The sequence below is a fragment of the Dermochelys coriacea genome, chromosome 8 (genome assembly GCF_009764565.3).
Source record: "Dermochelys coriacea isolate rDerCor1 chromosome 8, rDerCor1.pri.v4, whole genome shotgun sequence".
Lineage (NCBI taxonomy): Eukaryota > Metazoa > Chordata > Testudines > Dermochelyidae > Dermochelys > Dermochelys coriacea.
In genome coordinates this window covers 54,387,364-54,399,565 of record NC_050075.1, presented here as the reverse complement: position 1 = coordinate 54,399,565, position 12,202 = coordinate 54,387,364, and the positions used below count along the sequence as shown (strand labels likewise).

General features: G+C 45.4%; 1 protein-coding gene and 1 long non-coding RNA gene across 3 annotated transcripts in view; one reads left to right on the top strand and one right to left on the bottom strand.

Moving 5' to 3' along the window:
• RGS8 (regulator of G protein signaling 8) overlaps nucleotides 1–12,202 on the top strand; it is a 34,755-nt gene that overhangs the window by 15,669 nt on the left and 6,884 nt on the right. For both annotated transcript variants that reach the window (XM_038415033.2, XM_038415030.2), the window contains exon 5: nucleotides 11,110–11,276. In XM_038415033.2, coding sequence (XP_038270961.1) covers nucleotides 11,110–11,276 — 167 coding nt within the window. The remainder of the gene's footprint in view (nucleotides 1–11,109; nucleotides 11,277–12,202) is intronic.
• On the bottom strand, nucleotides 8,121–11,551 carry LOC122455539. The gene is made up of 3 exons (XR_006273779.1): nucleotides 11,340–11,551; nucleotides 11,058–11,179; nucleotides 8,121–8,181 (listed from the first exon to the last, which is right to left on the bottom strand). It is a non-coding gene; the product is annotated as an uncharacterized LOC122455539 (long non-coding RNA).

Sequence of the window (12,202 nt, the reverse complement as noted above, 5' to 3'; positions counted from 1 at the left end):
TTTTTTTTTCTAAACCCCATTGAAACCCTAGTGTTTTCGGTTGGGAATTAATTGATGACTGTAAACTGCTTTGAGATCCATGGATGAAAAGATGCTGTGTTATTTCACCAACAATAATTCACTGAGAATATCATTTTTGCAGCTAGGGGAAAATATTCAACTTTTTAAAAACTCTTTTTGGTCAAAACACAAAATATCATGGAAAACTTTTGTCAATATCCCATTTTTTTTTGCCCAATTCTAATTTTGTCAGAGTCCTGTTACCCTGAGCATAAGTTAGGACATTAAGAAAGGTAAGGCATGTAGTATACAAAAGTATGCTTCTGTATAAAAGCTAAGTAGATAAGGTTATATATGATGAAATTATAGAAATAGTTTCCCTTTTAGCTGACTGATGTGACTCCAGCCTTAGATCATCATACAGTGGCCACCATAAAAATGTCAGCATTTATTAGCAGCTACTGCACAGGGCTTGCTGAGACACCAACTTTCTCCCATATCTAGAATAGGAAGTCGTGGTAACTATATGGTGTGTGATGACAAAAGTGGAGTTTCTAATAATGGCCCTGTAGAGTTACCCAGTGAATACTGAAATATCAGTAATTTAATAATCCCCCTTACCACAGAATACTCTACATTCTGTTTTGTACCAGAAGCCTCTGGAATTGCAAATGTGAGGGTCAAAACCTGCTCTCAGTTAAACTAATACAAATTTGAAGTAACTCCATTGAAGTCAACTGCGTTACTCTATCGTTACACCAATGTAAACGAGAGTAGTGCTTGGCCCACAGACCTTTGAGAGAAAGGGATTATCTTGTGGTAGTCATAGGTATTTTCATTTTCATAACTACATCAGATTAAAAAGGCAATGGAACTGCCTAAGATTCATTGTGGAAGCAGAACAAAGCTTCAGTTATCTGCTTTCCCGCCCCCCCCATTAAGTAGCACACATGAACAAACATTGTCTTAATGTCAGAGAGATAAAGAAGTCTTGTGTCTACTCTAGCATTTCTGTGTGACTGTCCCTAGTGAACATTTTCAGCTAAGCGCCTACAGCTAGTGGCAAAAAAGGAGAGAACTATATCAGTCAAATTTCCTTATGACTGCCCGTGTGAACAGTGTTTGCTAGCGTAATATCAGCTTATGCTCTGGGGCATAAGATGATCACCAGCTGGGCTCAGAAATAAATTTTCTCTTTGCTTTATAGTGTTGTGCAGGTATCACATTTTCTCTGAAGCATCTGGCATAGATCATTGCTTCACTAGATAGACCACTGGTCTGTTCTGGAATGGAAACTCCTATGTAAATTTCAGAGGGGTTAAGAATTAGTTATGGTTTGCTAATTCACTTGGAATAACGTTGTTGACTCACAATTTTCACCTGCCACAGTCAAAGTTAAACATGGAATGAGATTTTGGGCCTCTTCAGACCAAACAATTCCTTGATGTAATGGTGTATTATGGCATAGATAGTGCTCAGGAATTGAATGACAGAGGGGAAGCCAACTCAAAGCTCTCCCTCCAGGGATATACTGGAAGGAAGCAGAGAGGTATTTCTCAGATCAAAGGGAGGAATTAAATGTTACTAAAATGATACAATCTTGAGACCCTCATAACAGTTTAATGGGTATTGCCAAGGTAAGGAGGTCGACACTGTACCTAGAGAGTCAGTATTCTTTTTTGGAACTTCTGAACCTCTTGTTGCCACATACAATGAGACTACAAAGAGGCTGCAGGTGGAGACACTCCAAAAAGGCCTCTAACAGAGCATCATGCAGTCTCTATGTGTAATATCAGCTCATTTACCTTCGTAAAATAGCAACTGAAGTATGAGAGGCTGCTGCTTGAATTGCTTTAGTGAACTTTATAGTAACATTTAATCTCGACATAATACTTTCAGGAGAGGGTCTCTTGAGTGGAGTCTAGGACCTTAGTTAAAAGTGTTAGGTTTCCAATAAAATCTGGTTCCAGAATGATACCAGAACTGAAGGAGATCCACTGCTCTCGCTCTCTCCTACCCCTCCCCAATAATCTCTACTCAGAATCCCTCTCTTTGGGGGCTCTCTGATCGCAATCTTGACCAGGGATCATATTATTTTCTTAAATAATATGCAGCGTTCTCATTCTGGACATGATTCATCTCTGCACCAGCATGAAGGATAGCAGAGGGACTGAGGGGAAGCTGGCTTGTGCTTTTCCTATCCTGGGGTTGCTGCCATGCAGCCCTCCAGTGCAGGTTAGGGCAGCCCTAAAGGGGTATCTTACCTTGTGTCCTGGCCACCATGGCCCCTATGGAACTTGCAGCATCTTAGGAAAAGCCATGGCATTGAAACACTGAGCCATACCCCCACCTGCCCTGTATTCCTGCACCAGGGGCTCTTGTGGAGTCATGGGGTTGTAGAACCAGTGGGGTCACCTCTGTGTTTGCTGGGGAGTTCAATTGCACCAAGGGCATTCCTGGCAGGGAAGAGAGCTTCTGGCTGCTCGGAAGCCCTTTTAGGCCAGCTGTGCTGTTACAAAGGGGTCATAGGTCACCAATGAATTAGTCCCATGTCTCTAGGGTCTCCCAGGATGGGCAATGCCCTACTGGATAAAGGAAATGGAATGATTCCAACTGTCTAGTCTGCAGATCATATAAAAAGACATCAGCATTGACACTGGGAAGTGATCAGGAACAAGGGAGGCAGCACAACTCATGTGCTTCTAATCACACACAGCTCTGCAGCAGGTATCTGTCTTTAGCATTAGTCTGGGGATAAAGAGTGTGACTCCACCTCCATCATTATAACACTGCTTTAAAGGAACTACTGCCATCTGGTTAAGAGAGGCTGAAGTCTTAATTCTGTTGATACTTTCAGGTAAACAACTTAATGCGGCGTATCTACCTGCTGGAGATGCAGAGCAGTTCAGAAGCACAGGATTAGCCAGTCAGATCCCCTTTTGCAGCAAGTGCTTTCTCTTCCCATAACAGAAAAACCTCAAAAATAATACACAAATATTCCCTTGGCTTGGGGCTGCACTGACCCAGGGAACAATCTTCTCCCAGGCAGTCTCTACCTTCTCAAGCCAGGAGCAACTGCTCCTATGGCCCCTCCCTGGAGCACCTGAGTTGCTATTAACTCCTTGTTTGCCAGGGACAGGACAGAGAGCTCTGCATAGTGTACAATAATGTCAAATTTTCATTTTTCTAAAAGCAAGTAGTGAGGGGAAAACCTCAGGAAAGTGCGGTACCATAGGAAGGGGATTCTGTAGTCAATGCAACGTGCTTTTAGTACATTTACCAGGAAGTGACTTTAATGTGCTGTTTTTGGACATTTTTACCCAGTTCATGCCATTAAGGTTAATGATGACTCCCATGAAACGGGAGCTTGGTCTGGTCTGGAGAGTGTGTGTGCAGTAACTGACAGAAGAGTAGCCTCTCTCTGTATCTGATGCCCAGGAGATATGGTCTGGCCAGCCAGATGGAGATTCCTTTTGACAGTATGCCAGCGGAGATGCAAGCAATGGCGCATCTTGTTCTGCGTCTCTCATGGGGCTGGACACGTGGCTTGTCATTTGTCCAATATCCACCAGGACAAACTGTCCTTAAACCCTCAAATCTGTTTTCAACAAAGAGACATGGAAAAACCTTCATGTATGTTTCCTTTTTAGTTTGTGACAGTTATTTTTCCCTCCTCCATACTGTGTGATCTCTGTGCTCTTCTGACATTATCCTTTTTCTGCCTTTTCTTGATCACTCTTTGCCCTTCTTCCCACAGATTTCCATCTCCTTCTGGCTCTTTTTGAGCTAGGACAGCACTGTACCAGCTTTGTGCTACCGACATGAGTCTAAAATTCATCAAAGCAATTACTAGGATTAGAAATGTTCCTGTACCCTCACCTCATTCAGCATCAACAGGGCAGTATTTAGACCCATAAGTGTCTAAATTCCTTTTGAAAAATGAAACATAGGCATTGCAGTGCTAAGTGCAGAAACATCTAAATATCTTTAAAAATCTCAGCCTATGCCTTTGTTTCCTAGGTTAAGTGCCAATCACATCTATGGCATGAAATACAAACATTACATAAATAATCATTAACCTTCACGTTCCATCATTGGCTAGACTCCTGGGGATTAAACTGTCTGCCTGAATGATTTAAGCCTTTAGTCTTGGATCTTCTCAAGATGTTGAGGCCTTCCTTAGTTGCCACTCATCATTCACTAGCCTGCAGAGCTCCTTCCTTTCAACCCGTATTGCTCTAGTCAATCTACTCTCCATGTTCTAAGGGAACGAACACAACATTGGTTGTGAGGAACGCTTTGAGTTCTAACTACAGCTCTGTTACTGACCTTGGGAAAATTCATGAACCTGCCTGCTTTACTGCCCCCATCTGCACAAGGACAGTAATAATACTTATCTAGTTCACAGATGAACTGTGGGGATGCATTAATGTTTGTACAGCACTGTAAATCAGTGACACACTGCACATAAGTGCCAAATATGATCATTGCTTAAAGCATACAGGGATAGATTATACTTTTAGGCACATCCCTGTGTTGGGAGCACAGGGGAGCCTTAGCACCCCAGGAGGATCTCGGAAAAAGATAATTGTCTGGGAAATAAGTGTACTTAGCACAATCCCTCCCCAAGATCCGCAGTGCACCTTACTGCTCTAGGGATCAGCATGAAGATGGAGCAGGTACACAGGGACATAAACTGAAGTCCTTAGTGAGGCTGAGGCTAAACTCCCACTGAAGTCAACGGGAATCATGGCAGAACAAGAACTGAGTAAAACCCAAGTAATGACTTTGAGACCTGGCTTGTGTTCACGGAGTAAGAGTGAAAGGAGAATGGACTAGCCTTTTGTTGCTCTGCTCCAGGGTCATTCTTAGAATTTATAGGGCCCTACACAGTATTATTAAACTGGTGCCCCTACGCCAGCGCATTTGGCTCTGTGAATACTGGTGCCCCTATACTGCCCCTATGTCAGTACAACCGGTGCCCCAATGCCGGCGCATTTGGCTCTATGAATCTGGCTCCTGCCTTCTGCCTAGTAAGGAGGCTGCAGCGCACACTGGGTATGGGGGTATTGACCCGCTCTTACCTGCTGTCCCGGTCATAAGTGCAGACTCTGTGTGTGGGTGCTCCAGGGCTGGAGCACCCACGGAGAAAATTTAGTGGGTGCAGAGCACCCACCAGCACCAAGCTCCCCTCCTTCCCCCCCCCGCCATGCCTCTTGTGTGCCAGTGGCCCCATGCTTACCAACTCCTCACTCTCCCTTCCAGTGCTTCCAGAGTGCCGCAAACAGCTGATTTACGGTGTTCAAGAGGGATGGGGAGGAGTGGGGACGGGGCACACTCTGGGGACAAGACGGGGTGGGGGTGGGGCCTGGAGCAGAAGGGTGGTGTCAAGTACCCCCCGGCAAGATGAGAAGCTGGTCCCTATGGTCACAGTGGTGTTCCAAATTTTCGGGTGTCCTACGCAGCCGCATATGCTGGTTATGCCTAAGGACAGCCCTGCTTTGCTCTCACAGACTTGCAAATTCCTTCCAGATCTGGTCCTCTTATGGGCTTTGGTGCTCTCCCCCATTAGAGGAATTCTTTGCAGTGTCTTCATTAGGTCTGCTCCAACAGTAATCGCTTCCCTGTTTGGTTTCGGGTGATCCCTACACCCAAAGCTTTTTGGAGTCAGATGCCTGAATAAGTATACTAGAACTATTTTAAACGATCATGCCCCTAAATAAGTATACCTATACCTTCTTAAAGTGCCATATCCTTGGAGATGGTGGTCTGTATATTCTAAGGATGCACCGTGCTGTGCCATCTGAAGACTCCCAGTGCTGTTCTTTTTTCTTCACTTTATCTTTGATATGTAGTTTATATATCACACTTCCTAGCTTCCGTGCTTCTTTAATTGATACTTCAGTAGATGACTCAGTAGATGATGGTTTTCTGTTCAAGTCGGTACTGAACTTGACATAGTCCTGGGGATACTGTGCTGCCAGAGTCCCCTCATTTGGGTGAGAAGTGCTTTGAAACAAAGATATTGACCTCTTTTGGTAAGTAATGCTTCCATGATTCTCTTCATGAGCCTGCAGGTCTTAAACTCAGCATCGAGGCCAAGTTCCAACTCAGGGAACAACATTCTATAGACCTAAATCCACCCTTGCACTTCTGTTAGTTCCAGCACTCTTCTCCAATTCCCTTCTTCCCTTCCTACCCTAAGCTGCAGGGCAGTATTACAGTGTAGAAGCTGTCTTACAGTGAACAGTAATCTGTTGTTCACTCTCACAGGCTGTGCCCGCACAACTCCTCAATGCCAACTGGCAAAGGGTTCAGTGTTCAGCAACTCCTATCTGGCCTGACACACTCACCACATGGAACAAAATTGCCGCCATGATATTTATCGATAAAGACTGTTGTGTGAGGTATCCAGTGAAAGCTTATATCATAGTGGTCATCATAAGCATTGAGAGCTGTATGTACGGTTACTGTGCAAGGAGTTACGTGTACCTACTAAAGTAGGTGTTAAACTATGTAACCAGGACGAGTTGACAAATAGTTTTTTTCCAGACAGGAGAGAAGATGTACATCTCTCTGTCACATGTAAATTAAGCCAAAACAATGGAAACCATATTTGCATGTGAAATCAACAGGAAAGACAGGTTGATGAAGGAGATATGAAACAAACAGGGGGAGCACACACCAGCAACAGGGGAGAAGAGGCTTGTATGGGAGTGCACTTCAAAGGTTGACTGGCCTAAAAGAGGAGGGGGAAAGAACGCCTTTCTTATTCTTCACTGAGGAAGCTAAAAGGACGGCACTTCTTGTATCCATAAAATTTGGATCCTGGCCATATTGGGCTAGTGATGCTGGGAGGCCTTAGGTGAGAAATTGCTTAGACCAGGATTTTAGCCAGTTAGAGTTAAGCTTAGACTCTAAGAAGCATGTTTTATATGTAACCCTTTTTTATTATCCTTGCTCACTCGCTCTTCACTCTAAATCTTTGTAAATAAAGGTATGTGTCACAGGGCTGAGCTGTCCTAAAGAATTTGAGCCTGAGTGGTTCCAGCCAAGCTGTGTGTACTCTGTCCCGTCAGGGACAGCTCACCTGGCGGTTTCTGAGTGCGCCCAATGACAGGACCTAGATACTGCAGAGGGGGATGCTAGAGACCTATGAAACCAACAGCCTCTGGCCAAAGAGCTGAGTTACAGCAGCTATCAGGCAACATGGCTTCACGCTAAGGGCGGGTGGTGGTGAGGTGCCTCACAACTCTGAGTACCCATGGGGAGAGTGACAGAGGCATACCTTATATCGGCCACACACTGAGAGAATGTAAGTGGTAGAAATCAGCCAGAAGCTGAAGAAAAAAGGGAGATGGAGCAGGGCAGCCGTAGGTTTTGAAGTCCCTCCCAAGAAAGTCCTCTGATGCTCCCTTCTCCATCACCTCCAGCCTCCCAAACAACTCAGAATGATCCTAGCTGTCTGATCTAAAAAGAAGGGCTTTCTCCACATACAAAGAGCTCATGCATGGAGGAGACAGAAGCCTGTGGGAAGTCAGGAGGGGATCAGCTCTTATGAGTGAGTGCAAGTTAGCAGTGGGACTTCATACAGCAAGGGGGCCTCTTGGTTTGAAGTCTCTCCTGCATAAGGCCATGAGAGAGAGAGAGAGGATGGCAATGAAGAGAGAAGAAGGAATAGACAGAAGAGAGAGGGAGTGCGGGGACGAGAGCAGAAGGGAAGGCGGGGAGAGAGGGTGAAAAGAAGGAAAGTGAAGAGGGTGGGAGAAAATAACAGGGACAGAATGAAGAAAGGGGGTTAGCAAGAGACCTGCAAGAGAGGGAGGGTGAGGAAGTTTATAGAGAGGAGAGAAAATGGGGGGAGAGGAAATAGAAGGGAAGGAGACAGAGTACAAACAGGAAAAGAAAAATGTCCACTACTCATATCCAACCCCTTTCTGTATTTATTTAGAAATGAAATGCCACTGACTAAAGTCAGAGCAGGAGCAAGGAGAGAGAACTGTGCAGAGACTCTCTGGTTCCAGCTGCTGCCCCAGGCAGCTCTCTGGAGCAGGGTTGAAGCAAAGGTCTTTCTTGCTGCATCAATCATGAGAAAGCCTTTCCTTTTACCAGACATTATGCTCTGTTCATCACGTCCCCTGGCAAGGCTTCTGTTTTTGGAGAGTGACCCCTGTGTCAATGCTAAGGATGTCAAAAAGCAGAGAGAGAATCAAGACCAAAAAAGTGAGGCAGGGTGTCTAGAAGCATATCGCAAAGCTCTTTATCGTCGTCGTAAAAAGCTTCAGCAAGGTATCCACTAACCAACTATGGAATGTTTAAGGGCAAACATTACAGGAACCAGCTACATACAAAGAGCCTTATGGCACCAGGATCTGCTGTTCTTTTCCCTTCAAACTTCTGTTCCCTCCAAACTCTCTGCTATCCCATACTGCCGCATAGATTCCCTAATCTGTTCCTGAGTTTTCACCTTTCCACTAAGACCCTACCTCCCCAGGAAAGACACTGGGTACTAGATTTTGGAGAGGGCACACGTTGTGTGCCACCTTCTTGCCTCCAGCATTTTGGGGTCAGCCGGGAAGTAGAGCAAGCCTTGGTGTAAGCTAAAGCTGCCTCAGCAGCATCTCTATCTCAAGATGCCTACAACATCATGTTATGAAGCCATCGAGCAGCTCACAACAGCCTAGTGCAGTGCATTCCTGATACACCTCCTGCCCCGGCCATATCTCTGGCATGTCCCTGCACCGTTGGCTTGGAGAGGGGCTAATGTCTCCCTCAGGCACCTGGAGCTGTAGAGTCCATTGTATCCAAATCACAGCATTCAGTTTCAGCAGCACTGCTGTGCACACAACAAAAGCCCTCGTTTTGCAGCTGGCACAGCACCTTGCTGAGACCACATTTCCCCCTCTCTTTGGGCAGTAAGAAGACTAAAAAACGATACTCCAAAGAGTTGATGTGATAGAGCTGTAGCTGAGCATCTCATCCCTGTGTCCCCTTTCTGTCCATAATCTCACATTAGCTATTTAAAAGCAAGCAGGAAGAGGCACTTTCACCCCAGCTCTCATAAAGCCATTCCCAGTTGCTTGTGGGGAATGCAGGCAAGGTTACTGGAAGACGTAAGGCACTTAGATGAGACATTCAAGAGGGGAGAGGGAGCTGACGGAACCATTCTGTGTCCCAGTGGTGGCTATGGTTGTCAGCTGGCTGGTTTTTAACCAGCCTGGACAGTTTTTGTACTGCCTTGCCAGTGAAAAGATTTAATGTGTGGGTTTTTTTTTCCCCACTTGGGACCAACCTTCCCTGAAAGCTGTGCACATGCGTGTCCACACAGTGATTTTGTAACTATGATGCATGCCACGTGGCCGGGAGAGCGGCTGACATCTGGGTGTATGCCAGGCCCTCAAGCTGCTGAAACCGCAGTGGCTCCTCCCAGCATCAGGGACTAGGAAGGGGGACAGAACATAAGAACAGCCATATTGGGCCAGACCATTGGTCCATCTAGCCCAATATCCTGTCTTCTGCCAGTGCCAAATGCAAGTTGTCATAAAAACACCTGAGTCTCGCTAGGAGTGAAGTGGTTGAGGCAGGGGCTTCTGGTAGGGGACAGCAGGAGGGCTCCCTTAAGGGCTGATGTGGGGGTGGGGTTCTGCATCTCAGAGATGGCAACCCCAGTGTCTCCTGGATTCTGGCTAGGGGAGGGGAGGCTGGGGACAGGGTTTCTCTTTTTCCCCTGCCATGGGAGGGGGAGGAGGGAGCTGGAGGCAGCAGACTGTCACTTTCCATCTCTGCCCATTGGAAGTGGGGAGGAAGGGCAGGGGATGGATCTTTCTGGGAAAGAAAAGAGTCAGAAAGGAATCTCCCATCTGGTACTGGTCCAGGAAGGATTAGAACCCCATCATACCCCCAGTCAAGCACCAGCCCCTCCTGCTGCTCCCACTTTAGATTATTGTGCCTGAGAAATTCTTATTTCATCAGCCCAGGAAGAGGCAGGAGGAAGGGGAGCTTAGCTCCCAAACTCAGGGCAGGGAGAGTAGGAGGGACCTTCTGTCAGTTTCCCCAAGACCACTTCTTTCCCCCCACTGACTGCATTCCCTGTCCCATCCCACAAATGTTTTTAGACACAAACTTGAAATGGGGTAATGCTGATCAAAGAAGGATTCCTGTCATAAACTCTTATATGGCCCTACCTTATAGGAAAGGTCTGAAAGGGCAAAATTCAGCTCTGTCATAAGTGGGTGGAGCGCTCATTGATTTCAATTCTGCTTATTCCAGACCCGAATTCGTTGGATCCCACATGCAGAGAAAATAAATACAGTGGCTGTGTCTACATGTGCCCCTTTTTATAAATATGCCTAGGCACAGAAATCAGAATGCTCCAATTTCCTAGCCAAATCTTCATAATCATAACTTGTAACCTGAGCTAGCCAGAAACATTATCGAAGTCTCACAATTGCTAAACACTAAAAGAGATAAGAGCACTTTGACCACCTAGCTAGAGAGAGGTGGTAACCCCTCAGTGTTCCTTCCTTTTCCTTTTTATTGTAGTTGTTATGGTTAGAAATTCTAAGATACTTCCTATGTACAAATCAGAGTTAAAAACATTTCAAGGTAATAAATCAAAGTAATGAAAAGCCCACATGTAAAAGGAGACAAGTTCACAAATGATATATTTTATAAACAGTTTTACCTAGTGACAAATGTATTTTACAAAGTGAGGCATTAACAATTGTATGGCAAGTAGAATGTATAACTTGAGCCTAGGAATTTAAAAGGACCCTATAGGAGTTAGGCTCTCAAATCCCACTGAAATCCCTAGGAAATTCTGCCTACATACCTAGCAAAATACTGATTAAAAAACAACACAGGAGGGGGTTCCTTTAACCACATGGGAGCCTCATGTAACTGTGTAACCTGTGGAGTACAGTAATTGAGCTTGCTGTAGAAAAAACACATGATCAGCAGTTAAGTCTCTTTGTGCCAATGGCAGAGATTTTGAAACATATAGGGATTGTATTTGTTGGGATGAGAGAACAGTGGGATATACAGTAAAGAGGTCTTACCTGTCTGCAGTTGCTTCCCTTTTTCCATAAATCCAATGTTTCCCCTTTGTAGATGGGGTGGCTGCATTCCGCGCCTTCCTGAAGACAGAGTTCAGCGAGGAGAATCTGGAGTTCTGGCTGGCCTGTGAGGAGTTCAAAAAGACCCGGTCGACAACCAAACTGGCATCCAAGGCCCACAGGATCTTTGAAGAATTCATTGATGTGCAAGCTCCTCGAGAGGTTGGTAGGCATACACACTCTGGTGGGATTAATCTGAGAGACAGGTATTGCAGGGAAACTCACTTCGCAAGGGGAAGGAAAGAAGGATTGGGTACATCATGTTTGCCACATCTCCCTCCACTACTAGTGACTCATATCCCCAATGCTGGGATTTTGTACTCTTCAGGGGACTACTGCAGAGGTAATGAGCTGATCAATGATTTCACTGGCTACTGTTGGCCAGTGTGTCTGGATATCTAAGTTATTGCAGCCTGCATCCCAAAGCGACCAGTGGGGAACCTCTGCAAATCAACAGCTTGATAGAGACATTGCTCCTTCATTCTTTCACAAGTATCAAAATTATTGCTTTATAGGTCCCCAAAACTGCCTTCACAACACTCCCAGAACTGCTCTAATCTGTTGAATCTCCAAGAGTTAGGGGGTGTGTGTCAATCTAGGCTCTACACCCCTCTGAATCTGTATAATTCAGCATTGTTATAATTGCTGAAAGTTACGAGCAATAGCACACTGCTGAATAGAAAATGTAGCCACAATTTAAAGTTTGGACTTGTGAATTCTCCTTTAACATAGTCACAGTTTATGATATTATATCCTGCATTGTGATGTCACGTTGTGATGTCATATTGCTCATTCAGAGAGGGCCTGCTTACAGATTTCTCTAGTGAATGTGTACCCAATTTCCAAGAGGGCTTCCAGCGGGGTAAACTTCAGACTTTACCCACAACTTGTGACTTACTAATATTGGTAATCTGTGGCCTCTGATGGGGCACACACCCATCTCCCTGGTGGAAAGGCTAACGAGCATTCCTGCAATCAGGCAGTGTCAATTAGGTGCACTGGCAGAACATGCTACGCCTGTAGAAGTGGGGCTTAAAAGGGTGATCCTGGCCAAGGGGGGAGTTTTTCCAGGAACCAGGAAGCTTCTA